The 14,123-nt window shown below is 38.8% G+C and overlaps 1 protein-coding gene across 45 annotated transcripts in view; it reads right to left on the bottom strand.

Moving 5' to 3' along the window:
- The window catches only part of kcnma1a (potassium large conductance calcium-activated channel, subfamily M, alpha member 1a), a 157,859-nt gene that overhangs the window by 101,557 nt on the left and 42,179 nt on the right, over positions 1 to 14,123 (bottom strand). For 44 of the 45 annotated variants that reach the window (XM_016667797.1, XM_016667801.1, XM_016667822.1 and 41 more), the window contains one exon: positions 12,474 to 12,641. In XM_016667797.1, the coding sequence (XP_016523283.1) occupies positions 12,474 to 12,641 (168 nt within the window). The remainder of the gene's footprint in view (positions 1 to 12,473; positions 12,642 to 14,123) is intronic. The other variant, XM_016667806.1, reaches the window with a different exon arrangement.

The following is a 14,123-nucleotide window of genomic DNA, read 5'->3' as shown; positions in this document are numbered from 1 at the left end:
CAATGGCATTTAATGATTCAATAATTTAATAACATTTCCCTTTAAATCACCCGGGATGACATTTATCCATCTCATCTAAATTATGTGAAGCATACGTTGTCCTTTTCAGGTGCAGACAATAAATTGTCACATTAGTAATATATATCACATGTTATATGCCGTTAAATACATTCTGCTTGTAGGATGCCAGGAAAGGACAGGAGAGGAGAGAAAGAACCGAGCCAAGCTTTACTGCTTCTGGTCCTTCTTTGATGCACTGAGGCTTTGAAGTCAATACTGATGTAATTTAGGGCCGGAGGCAAAGACAGGCCTACAAACCATTTAATTAGCACCTTGCTATTGCTCTTAATAGGAGAGTGAGGGAGTAAAGAAGCCAAAAAAAATGACCTCCTTTTCTCTGTGTGACTAACATGCAACACTGGATGTTGTTAAAATATTTAACCAAACTTTAACAAGTAGAACCCATAAATATTAAAGGTGGTAGAGGAAATCAAGGATGTTTATTGTTAAGACAAGATAGAAAGCTGAAAAGAGGAGAAAAAAAAAGTTTACTGAAATACAAACCCCAGACCCCCTGTCAGTCATGTGAAAACCTTCTTCCCTTCCTGTGTCTCTTACATCACCTGGGATAATACCTTAATGATCTCATGGAAACTGTGAGCAGTAAGTGACAGCCTGGTGGAGGTTATGTGTTTTAGGGACACACTGCGGCCATCCCATCCCAGGAAACAGAATCCCAGTGGGGGTAAACGGAAACCTGGCTTAGCAGATGGTCCCCACTGAGCTGACTCCTCTGATAAGCAATTAGAAGAGCAAACAAAACACAAGCGGGAAAACACATATTCAGGTAAAAAAAAGAAAAGAAAAGAAAAGAGAAAGTGAGTACACACTGGGTCTATCCTCAACAATACAGGAAGCAGAAAAACAGGCAGAAAACTATGCAACCCAGCAGCGTTCCTATATTGAGTTAGCACTTAATTACTAGCCTGGTAAGGTTCTCAGCAGCACAGTGAGAGGGTGTTTGCTGCTGAAATAAAATGTCACATGACAGCTGCTTTTGCCTCTCTTGCGTTCGGCTTTTACGGAGAGAGGAACCACGGCATCCATCTTCCACCGTGGATCTTGCTGCAATAATAACCCGTCCACCTTATAAAGCAGAGGTTGGGATGAAGTCACCCCCATCTCCACTGATCCCTGCACTCCCACACTCACTCTTTGTGTGTGACTCAGACCTGGTGATGTATAGATGATGAGACAGGCTGAGAAGAGGAGGGTGTTGCTGCACCACACAGCAATCGACATGCACCATTGCAAGCCTGCATCCAGAAAATGTGGAACGTTAATAACGCAATGCCTCATTAATCCCCTTAGGAAACATTTTTAGTGGTCTGTGTTCCAGGGAAATGCAACACCCCAGGATAGACATGAAGGTCATTTCAGTGTCATTCTGACTATTAAGTATTTTAAATGTGTGGTTTCAGTTTTTAAATTTAGGATATTATACAATATTTATTTTGGGATATGGAAAGCTAACTTGGTTATTAATGTTTAGATAATCGTTTGTTTCTATTAAAGCTACAACACAATAAATACTGGTACCGATATAAACTAGAGTACAACATGCATTGAGAAACATCACATTTATGAAGTCTCGAACTTTCGGTGCCTTCCTGTTTTGGAAAATATGTGCATATTGGGATCAAGGGTGTAAAAATCATGGCGTTGTACCACTGTATTATGTCAGAATTGGTTTTGATACTTTTGCTGTGATGTGACTAGCCCAACTCTGTTACCAAAATCAGTTTACGTTCCCTTTTATCTACAGATAAAAGCAAACGTACACTGGGATGCTTAATGTCTCATATTGAAGTACACAGAGTTGGAAAAGGTTCCTGGACATTAGCCATCGGAATTGTTTTTATGAAGTGATTAATCCAAACAGAACATGTTCAAAAAGGATAGCTCTAAACTACTGAACAGATGCCAAAGCTGCTGATTCTTTAAAAGACAATGATAAGGTCATACTTGCTGAAACATGTCTCATGACACTGATGTGTGGCGCACTTTGTGCCGCCATGTGGTCAAATAATTATTAGATGAAATAATTAAAAAGAAACTTGGCCTGTAGTCTATCTTCACTGGTGCAGACAAAGCAATCTCAGATTATTGTCTGAGATTAACATAATTTCTAGCTAACTGCTTCTAATAGCCTTGTTGAAGTAATGGAGAATATCAAATAGTGTATCTACAATGCAAAACATATTCCACTAAATTTGTTACATGTCCAAAATATCAAATTAAATTAGGTATACTGTAGTATACAATGCATAGGAATGTGATGCTATAGTTTAATTTACCCTATGGACAAACTGCTTCAAATCATGCAATGTTTTGGCATATTAAAAAACATGCCAAGAAAGGTCATTATATTTCGATATAATCACTTCATCCTACATCATTGAAGCACATACGCAACAGTGTGATACTGGAAAAAAAAAAAACTAATAATGACACAGCAGCTAAACCTTGGATGAAAGGGAAAAACTGTGTAGGTGCAAAGCTATAAATCTGGAGACATGAAAAGCTATTCCACATTTGACTTACATTATACATTCTAAAATAAAAATGGATAAATCAACATCACTTCCAAACATGGCTTTGGTGCATTTTTTATTACTGTCCATTTTGTGCTGAAAGAGCATGCAGTTCCATGTGATGATAATTTGAGACGACAGCAATTTTTTTTTCTTTAGCTCATATACCATCCGCTGTTATTAGCTGGTTTCACATGTCTTGTTCCCCAAAATATTTTGCCGTTTGTGTGATGTTTTTGGGGGGAAAGACATGTATAAGAAAACAGTCAATTACAATGCATGAACCCATTTCACACAAAAAAATGTGTGCAGAAAAGAAATGACATGGATTTAAGACATACTAAAAAGAAACATACATGTTTTATTTTATACATATGGTAATTAGACCAAATTTCTGTTGCAATTTCTAGTTGTACCAGATACTAGAATTCATTCACCCAGCTGTATTTACAAGTTAGCACACAATCAAGCACTATTATACATTAGGGATAAAGACCATGTTAAATTTTTCTTTTTAATATAAGTTATTCTTTACCTATGGTGACAAGTATATTATTTTTTTTTTTGCCCATTTGAATTTGCTGTGATCTGCTGTACACTAACTTATATGATTCTACATATTATACTGCAGTGTCCTATTTTTATTTTTTTTCCAATAAATTCCATTACATTTTCCCAAACAACTGTGCATTGGTCAATATATAAAAAATATAAAATAAAAAAATATACATATTATGATTTATTTATGCAACTGGGAGGAATGCATTATAACCAAAAAAATAATAATCAGGCAAATACAGGACATGCTTGCTGATTTGTGTTTGCATTTTTTTTCTTGTGCCCATCTTGGTTTTTGCAGGTTGGTTTAATAAATCTCAAGAGTCCAATTAATATGTGATTTTATTCATCTTCTTATTCACTTCTAAAAAGACTAGTAAGAATTAGCAATCCCCTAACTGCTGCCCTTTAATTAGTTCAAATTTGCAGAAAAAACAACAAGGAGACAAGCCTGTCTGCCCAGCAAAGCACTCAGCTGCACAACCATTATTATTATTGACCTATAAGGCCCCATTTACGCAAAGCCAGTTGTCAGTGAAACTGTGACATTTTTGATGCCATCCAGGCTAGCGTTTACACAAGTCTAGTGACCAGAGTCTCTGACACAGGCACTTTTTGAAGCCAGGTCTCAGAATGACTCTGTTCGAGAACATGTCTGGCGGAGGTGTGTGGCAGCGCACAGAACGTACCGCAAGGTTTGTTCTACGCATTCAAAAAAATGAGAGGTAGCCTAGTGCTGTGTAGTTAGCGTAGATGAATTAATGAGCCCTTGGTTCATTGAGACTCGTTACTGCTTCAAAAGTGAAGTAGGAGCTGAGGGTAAAAAGCACATGTGCATTTCGAGGACATGCTTAAATTTCAGTGCCACATAGAGGCCTGGCATGACAACAGCAGGTTCAAGGTACCTTGGCGGTGTCATGTAAATGTACCCTAAGGGCAAAAATATTCTAAAATATGTATGCTCAACTTGCATATAAAAAAAAGCACTTTTAACTTTAGCACAGTAACCAAATAAATTATTTTAACTAGTGTTTTTCAATGAGATTTAAGAAATGTGTCTGGCAGTAAGAGTGGTGTTGGGTGTGGGAGGATTCATACGAGGTCCTGATCCATTAGTTGTGAGTCATATCAGTGGTACTGAGTCATTCAATACTCCTTGCAAAGACCTTACAAGGTAGCCATGGTAGATCAGTCAGGGAGAGGCGACAGAAAGCTTCAAATGGCAAATACACGGACGTCTGCATCACCCCTTAACTGCCAACATGCAGATCTGAAACATCTACTGCCCGTCATCTACCTTCACCGCTTTTGTCTCTGTGAGTCACTCTGTCTGCAAAAATAGTCCTAGCTTAAAATCCATCAACTACTGTTAGTTGGTTGATAATACTTTAATTTTCTAACTGGGTGGACTTTTTCTTTTTTTTTCTTTTTAAGAGTGATGGTGGACTTGCCAAATAATAAGCTAATAAGATTTTAAATAAATTTCAGGGCTACCAGCAGCAGAGATGTTTCCAAAAAATAACACAAGTAATTTGATTTTATTTAATCCGATTTGTGAATATTTTTAGAACGAACGTGCCCAGGCTGAAAGAAACAAATGAATGCAGACTGTCGCCAAAGAGTCTGAGACACTTTGCTTAACAAGTCACAGGGCAATTTGATCTAATAAGGAAAAGACTAGGCAGCCAGCAGAGCAAAACATCACTTTTATGTCAACTCTCTCAATCTTTTACACTGCGAAACAGTTTGGAGGTGGGTGGAATAGGCAAAGGGTAGCGGTCCCTGCAGTTGAGGAAGATGGTCGCAGGCCACTGCGATTTTAGCAACAGAGGCACAGGTGGCAAGTGCATGGGTTAATAGACGGGGGAATGCAGGAAAAAAAAAAAAAAAAGCAACAATGAGTCATCCCATGGAACGCCTCAGAGATATGACAGGCGTAAAGGAGGGATGCAGAGAAAGTCATTCATGAGGACAAATTGAGACCGGCCATTTCGGAGATGTAAAACTCTCCCCAGTGCTGTGCAATTTAAAAGCACTAAAAAGCTGAAAGATAAAACGTAACGTAGGGAGACGTGCACTGCGCGGTATTAAGCCTGTCTTCTGTGATTTGTTCTGCAGTTAAGAAATGTAAGCCAGACAGAAGGTTTTCTGATAATGAGGTGTGCTGTGTCAGTACACCGTATATGCATGCTCGGATGTGCAGCACTATGCTAGCCTGTGGTGAGAAAGCTGTGTGTGAATTTCTAGCAGATGAAAGTAGACAACACGATACCAGGACTCCCGGTTTGTTCCGAGACTATGACACCCTTCTTTTCCTCTCATTGCCGCCTCCAGTTCCTATTAAAATCTTTCACCGTTCAGCTCATCTTATTTACGTGGCGGCTGCCCAGAAATACTATGAACGACGAACCTCAAAAGTCGAACTCGTGTGGAAAGAAATTCTGGATTTTAAACATGTCATATGTCCTAAATGTCTTTAAAAGCATAATAATTTGCACTTCGCATATTGTGAAGTTATTACATTGATGCTGACTGGGGGCTGTAATGTGTAAGAGGCAGAAGGAATCAGGTGTTGACCTTTTTCGATCTAATCTTGTATTACAAACATTCTAAAATTATTCCAAAAGGAAAAACAAAAATAGAACTGCTTTGACAGGGAGATAAAAAAAAAAAGTCCCCAGATTTCACTGAAAGATTAATAAAGATACGTCAAAGTGACAACAGAACATACTGGTAGGCCAGATGCTATTTTTATTATATGGTTTTGGTGTGTTCACCAACTCAAAGAGCAGTATCCATCAAGTAACTATACATTTATCACAGAAGAACCATATGGAAATTAACTAAACATTTGGCCAAGTTTGATGTTTTTTTTGCAATGTAATGCAAAAAAACATTATAGTTCAAAACATAATTTGATATTAAAATGACCCTGATCTTACAACAGCAGTGGTGCTACCTGAAATATTTTCAGTAAAAGCTGGTGCACAAAAGCTTAAACACGTTATGTTTGTTTATGTGTATGTACTTCCTGTTTTGTTCTTTTACGTATGTTCTGCTGTCATTCCTGATGTGATTGCAATGGCTGTAATTCCCAATTACAGCTAATAAAAAATAAAAAATAAATCTTCAGATCAAGACTTCCAAGGGAAAAATGGCAGTGTTGGTCCTTACCTGGTAACTTGATGTTAAAAATAACAAAGACTTGTATCTTTATCAATATTAGCCAACTCAGTCGGGCGTATTTTTCACTATTAACACACTACTTCAACCGCTTAAAATTTGTCACTTTGAATAGTTTGCTTTGACGATCAACTTTAAAGCGTTTTTATACTGTAAAAGTATTACAGTTGTTCTATAACCAAATTACTAATTTATCTTTTTTGTAACTGTTATTTTGATCTTCAAATGGTTGGATTAATATTTCTGATGCATCAGGTGTTTCTTTTGCCTTTTCTCCCAGCGAAGTCAGTGAATGAATTATGAATTGCACTATAAGAATACGCTTGTCTTGTTTTGCTTTATTATTTCAATTGTTTTTTATCACAATTTTTTTTTCTTAAACCATTTTGTCCTTAACTTTAGCATTCTCAGCTCACTACATTATCGGTTAACTGCTTTTCATCAATAAACCTCATAAATGAACAATTTTTTTATTATGTTTTGAAAAGTAAGGTTCAAGACATAATAAAAATAAAATCCCTACTCAGTTAAATATCAGGTGTTATCATATACACCAATATTTCTAAGGTTCAATGGTAGTAGAAAAAGGGCATGGCCCAGTCTTATTGCAATGGTTATCAAGGATTTGATAAACTTAGTAACTTGGTACATTTAGCATGTGACAGCCAATCAATTTAAACTGTAATGAGGCCAAATGCAAAAAAAAAAAAGAATTACTGATTTCTGTTGTCAATATGCTTTTGTTTCATCTTTGAAAACAACAAACGATGTGCTAGCTCCTTTGAGTCAGTTCGTTGTCTATAGTGAGCTTGCCAAGCCTGCACCACACCCATTTCTTTCCTTCCATCTCCCTCTGCCTGCTACAGGGCACGTCTGCTGAGGTTCGCCAAGCATAAACAGCAATTCATCCTTGTAAAGACGATTCACATCAATGCTGAGTGGATTTTTATTGACGAAACTGATGCATTTTGGCAAATAACCAGCGAGGAAACTGTGCAGCAAAAACAACAAGGAAAAAGGTGAGAGAAGCACAAGATGTGGAGGGCCTGAGAGGCAACAGTTTCTAATGAAGGAACAGGAAGGCACTGGAGGAGATGTTTAATTTAAAACCTGGATTTAAACACAAAAGACATGACATAAAATACACAAGAGTTGTGAATTTGGTGAATTACAACCATTTTATATCATCAGTTTAGAGTTGCTTATGGCAATTAATGCTTTCAACGTATTTGATATTTTTAATCTTTTTAACGATTTCATCTTTTCTTTTTACTTTCTTTTTATTTTTCTTTCTCACTGTTTCCTTGTCAAACGATGTTTTGAAAATCATGTAAAGCACTTTGAAATGCCTGCTGCTGAAATGTGCTATACAAATAAAATTTGATTGATTGATTGATTGATCATTAAGCCAATTTTTATGTTCTTGTGATGCCACTTATTTTGTGAAATGGACCAATCCCTCCTTTAGTAAGAGGGAATGGAAATCGTACCCAAGGATGATCTGGACACATTGACATCCACCATTTTCTCCCTGATGCATTTAGATTTTTCTAAAAAACATTTTTTGGTAAATCAAAGAGAACCAAAGTACAAAATATTACGCCTGATTTAACGCCAGAGTACAAAAATGTTTTATCTTTTTCACAGTGTATGCAAATATCTGGATTCAATTCTAAAGAAAATATGGTGTGACATTTTCCTCACAGAGGTAGACACACGTTGCAATGACATAAACAATGCCAGGCTGAAAAGTGTGAATGACAGCTGTTCTCTGGGCAGGGAGGAAGGCAATCATGGGGATGTGAGAAAACATTTATTTTCACCCCAACAGGATGTTTGAGGAAACACGGAAACAAAGTAAAAAAAAAAAACAAAACAAAAAAAAACAATAACACACCATTTCAAAATGGTGCGTAATCTCTCCTCACTGCCAAAGCACACAGATATGCATACACTGAGCAAGTTTGCATACACAAGCTGATAACAGATGAGGGGAAAAAATGCTGGTAAAAGCACACAGAGAGAGGAAAAAGTGGCAAAGAAAAATCATGTGCCCTGTAAGGGGTTTTACTGCTCAACATGACCGTTTGAGCGGGACTTTTGTCGTTTTATATAACAGTGATTAGAATGCTGTCACTTTATTTCTGTAAAGACAGACAGATGTGTTGCATTCATAGTGTTTCCAGATGATAGGGGTCAAAATGCAGAAGGCCAAGAAGTGTGAGGGTGGATGGGAATAGGCAGAGGGATGACCACAGGGATTAGAGAGCGAGCCGTGTGAACAGATGGTCCCTGGTTGCCACCCAAGATCCCATTAAGAAAGATGGCAGGACTGACCTATTTCTGGACCCACCATGCCGTGTAAATCCGCTGTCCATAGAGATGGGGAGAATATCTGCATTCAGGGTTTGTAATCCTTGGTATTTTTCTTGGACATTATAGGATTACATGCATTGTTAAAATACCAGATGCAAAACATAGAAATCGACTTGGTGAGATGCTAGGATAATGTGGCACACAAATTCAGCTGTCCAAGTAGTCGCTTCCTTCCTCATACACTGCGCCCTTCAGTGCTTAATGAGGTCTTTTGATAGAGCAACTGGGATGACGTGGCTGTCAAAGAACCGATGAGTTATCCATTTCGAGGCCCTCCCACCTACAGAGAGGATGGGCTTTCCTTTCTCTCTTCTTCCGAAAGCAATGGCACTGTGCGGACAGCTGCCCTGCAAGACGCAGAGAGATAGTTCCTTAGTCGCAGGTAGTTCATCTCTACCAGCAACGATTCACTATTAGTTGTAGCAATAAACTTTATTTGAGAAATATTTCTTTTTGATGCAACGACAATACAGTAAAAACACTGTAGGCTGTTTGGTTTTTAGAAATTGAAAGAAAATGTCACACGGACGTTGGCGTGTCGTTTACGTTGCAATGCATTCTGGGTAAATGATGGGTGCTAGGTTTGACTGCTGCAGTACCCTTCAGCCGAAACTGCTGAAGGGTACTGAGTAACGTCATTAAGCCTTTTTCAGTTTGAATGGAAAGTGCGTTCAAATTTATGACAATGTAGAAATCACAAGGGGTAATGAAGATGAGGAGAGCCAAATGGAGAAAGAGGAAAGAGTCGGCCAAAGAAGCTGGTGATTTTGTTGCTTCTGCCACCTTCAGCTTCCTACATGAAACAACGAATGACACGTACCTCTGGTTGGACTGTGTGATGTACACTAATATTGCAGGACAAATTTAAAGTCTATGTATCTATCCATCTATCTATCTAGAAGTTGTGTTGTACTGCATGGTAGGCGTAAAACGAGTATTATCTCTCAAGAATGAGAATTAAGAATGAGCTAGCAACTTTTACTCCCACGCCTAGACAACTGGACTCCCTTCTGTTGTTAGGGTTAAGCAAAGAGATTGTTTTTCTATTGAAAATCGATAAACATGTTTTGAATATCAGCAGGCTGTTATTCTACTCAGGCCTCAGTCATTGAAAACAGCATGGTAAGCCCAATCACCCACAAACTAACAGGGAGCCGTATGGCAATGATTGACATATAAATTCTAGTACTTTTCCAGCTTTGACAAGTGAAAACTTCGACCGCATATTTTATATCCATTGCAGATTGTTTTGAGACGTAAAAACAACATATCTAAGAGTGAAGAATATATATAATTTATCACCAGATATATGTAAACATAACATGTTTGGATAGACAAGACTAAATGTTTAATCGGTCTGCTTAATCCATTCCATAACCACTTTTTTTAGTGTGTTTGAAACCATTTTCCTGTTGAAAAACACAACTGTCACCAAATAAATTTTAAGCATGAGATGAAAGGATGCGCAGGGAGTGGAGTTATGAGTTTGAGTTTGGCTAATGCCAGAGAACCATCCAAAATAAATAAGCTCTGTGTTTTTTGATAAGTGTAGTGGTGAATTTTCCAGACTGTGCTGCTTATATGTGCACAATCATACACTATTCACTTAAAGAAGTTAGCAAGCAGATATGCCTGTGGTTTGAATGTGTCCGGCATCAAACTGTCTGCTGTTTGGCTAGTGAGAAAGAATCAACCTTATAGAATAGTGAAACCCATTAACAATTTCAACATTTTTACACTGTAAAATGTGTTTGCTGACTAAATTACTTACTGTTGGTACAGGAAAGATGATATGCATGTGCAACTCTAGAAGAAAGGATTGAAGAGAACAACATAACTCCACACCAAGTGAAGGATTTATATTTGTCAGACAATTCAATAAGCTCGAGGGTATACTTGATCTTTCACTAACAGCAAAGTCATCAAGGGAAACAAATGACCAGGAATGGAGGGCTCTGACTAACAGAAACAATCAATCTTTATCTGGTTTTGATTCTTTTTCCACCAGGGTGGAATGGAGCTAACTGTACATGTCTGTTTGGGAGCAAGGAAGAAACTTATTTTTTGTTTGTTTGTTTGTTTGTTTTTGTCCTAGTTTGCTTTCCCCAGGCAGACAAAGTCCTTAATGTCAGATGACTGAGCACCACCACACAGCAGTTCCTATGGTTACCAGCCAGGTTCTGCGTACACGGATACTCCTTGCAAATTCTGATCTGCAGTGAAGCACTGATGGAAGAGCAAATTCTTCACAAAACAACATAAAAAATAAAAATAAAAAGAAATCACCTCACCACCCACATGTGAACACATCCACACATGCACATATATACCGAAGTTTTCATGCTCCTACTTGCATGTATGGAAAAATACTTTCAAACAAGAACTCGCAGTTGCACACGTTCCACCCACATGATGAACCAGTCACTCACCTGCATGGAGCAATTTTGCAGTGTTGCGCTGCATATCGTTACAGAGGGCACGCAAGTAAACACAGCCTGCTGGGCTGAATTATCAGCTCCACCAGAAGTAGCGCAAATCACAGTAGGTGATACACTGGGATATCTTTAAGCCTAGAAACCCCATTTAAAGCAGCCAGTGCCTTATTTCTCCTTGGCTGGAACAAACACACTGGTTTACTTTTAATTTGCTTCTGTGTTTTTTGTTGGCGTTTCTCTCTGCCCCTGTTTTCCTTGCTTCCGTTCTCTTCCTCACACTTCCAGCTAACAGAAATATACATACAGGGCAGATTGGGAGCACTCTGTCAGAGCAGAAGATGAAAGGAAGAAGAGAGCTGCGTTCCATGCCAGGAGAGTCGTGTGAGTGGGAAAGTGATGAAAGAGAAGCTCATTTAGTAAATTGACAGCTCCCTTCAGGATTTTTCATCCTCCTCCCCACTATGAAAGGACGGAGCCTTCCTCAACTCTGAACTATCCCCATCAGGCATGAGGAAGCTGTCACATTCCAGCAAACGTTAACAATGACAGCGTTCGTATTTTATCTTGGATTCATCTCTCTCTCTCTCTCTCTCTCTCTCTCTTTCTTTCCAACTCCCACGGCTGTTTCATTCAGTCCACAAATGCACAGTGGATGTCTGTACAAAACAGACCAAGTGTGACTGAAAGAAAGCTAGAAAACAGCAGATAAAGAAAAAAACAAAAAAAAACAAATGTCCTTAAACATGAAGTCGGCTACACTATCAGGAAATACCAAAACCCATCAACTGAGAGCACAGTAGTAGCAGTTGATATAACTGATACAATTTGTGTTATTTTAGTTTGGTCAAAATTGATATAAACCGAAAAATTCTCATCTCCCCAAAGTGGCAAACGATTTCACACGACAACACTGCAGACATAAAGATGTAGATGAAGTTGCAGAATAAACAGGCAAAAACAAATACATTGGTGAGATAAGTCGGGAGGGGAGCTACTCCGGACATCACTAGAAAAGTCTTGGCGCTGCACTCTAAACTACACCAACACCAGATCTCGATGGCCTAGTTTCGGCCAAATAAAGTCCACGAGTATTCGTACTGGCACACACGTAAATACAAACCGAAAGGCTGACCCAAGAGAGGGAGAGAAAAGTTGGGCTACAGCTTGCAGAACTACACCATCAAAACAGCGGAGATTAATCGATGTCCAATGGACAAGACAAACTTATTCCGACCAAAGAAAAAGAGTTCAGTTTGCACAGAAAATAGCCAAATAATTTGAGGCCAAAACATTTTACTTCATTCATGTCTGAAGAAGAGAAACCTACCAGAACCCTGCCTGTGAGTGTCTGAGCGGAGATCATGACACCGGCCCAGTCTTTGACTGAAGTCATCCATCCCACCTCGCTGGCTGCTGCCTCCTCCTTCTCATCAGGACCTTTTGTTGTCTTGTCTGCTGTCGGATTGTTGGCAGGGTTATTCACCTTCTGAGCCTCCTGGGGGAAAAAAAAAAAAAAAAAAAAAAAGAACAAAATCATATGAGTAAATAAAATGGAAGAAAGTTAATTTATGTTTGTTGCAAGGATAGGGATCACGCCACGTCGACTCCCATCTGCCATCTACCAAATATGCATGTCCATGTACGATTTCACATAATGACAGAATGTGTTGTGCTCCAGCCGAGCTGCACAGATGGTTCTTTATATTAACCGTCCCTAATGTCACACAGGCATTTCAGCACTCTGTCTTGCATCCGAATGACTGAGCAGAGTTGCATTGCAGTTTGTTGACATGCTATGCTTGGCAGAAACACTGCGTGCAGCTGTTCCTCTCCAGCCATTCACTCACTCCTGACTTGACACTAGCTGGCATTTAGTTTCCCTCTCTGCTCCTGGCAAAGAAATCTAATGAGTAGATTTCCTTGTGTTCTGAAGCCACTGAAGCATTGAAGTCTTCCCATTGCGCATAGATTCAAATATACCAGGAGGTGTTTCGTGCATAGTATGGAACGCTCTCATTAAAGCTGCGGCTGGGCCTCAGTGATTGCCTCCGAAGAGAACCGATGGAGCTGAATAACTTTTAAACGTGTGACGGCAGGATTAAAAGTTGACCCACTCAAAGGAGACACAGTAAGCAGACCATTACTCACTTAGGCTTCACATGTACATAAAACGAGTCTTAAAATGCAACTCTTCACAGCAACAGTGGACAAGTAACCGTCAAAGCAGAATGTTTGCTCTGTCAACGCAGCAAAATGCCTTCAAATGTTGGACGTCAAATGATGACAGCTTTTTTTTAGTATGACCTTCCTTAATGCAGCATCTAAAAACAAAACAAACAAAAAAATGATGATATAAACTGAAATAAATTGTGCTTAGACTGACTTTTCTAAAAGCAGCCGAGGCCAGAGAATCGCCAAGTTGATCTAATCTCAGGGAACATTCAATATTCAGGAAAAGCACAGAGAAAACTTACTATGTCTGCAGGGTATAAGAACAGAGCTGTTACACATGAACCCAAGAGTGTACTGTCCATATCAAGAAGCTCGCTGGGTCAAATTGAATTACATTTCATAATGACATGGCATGGACACAGCTGCCATTTTCCTAATTTCATTCCGACCCCATAACAATGCTAATAAACTGGGCCTAAAAAAGCCTGACTTAGTCATCAGATCATTATCTGCTCACGCCGTAGGGCCTTTCTGTGCTCCAGTGGATAATTCATTTACTTGAGCTTTATCAGGGTTTCTGCAGGGTCTTAAATAAAGCCTAAAACAAAATCTCAAAGCTCAAGAAATATTTCAGTCTAAATCTTAACTTTCAGCATGTAATTAACTTGGGAACCAAAATACAAAATCTCAATGATGCACTTCGCTTTGCCATGGATAAATTTTTATTGTTGCAGATTTATTTTGTTTGCTCTCTCTCTCTCTCTCTCTCTCTCTCTCTCTCTCTCTCTCTCTCTCTCTCTCTCTC

Source organism: Poecilia formosa, unplaced genomic scaffold, assembly GCF_000485575.1.
Source record: "Poecilia formosa unplaced genomic scaffold, Poecilia_formosa-5.1.2 Scaffold12, whole genome shotgun sequence".
Classification (NCBI taxonomy): Eukaryota; Metazoa; Chordata; class Actinopteri; order Cyprinodontiformes; family Poeciliidae; genus Poecilia; species Poecilia formosa.
The sequence above is the reverse complement of the archived record's forward strand: the minus strand, read 5'-3'. Positions and strand labels throughout refer to the sequence as shown.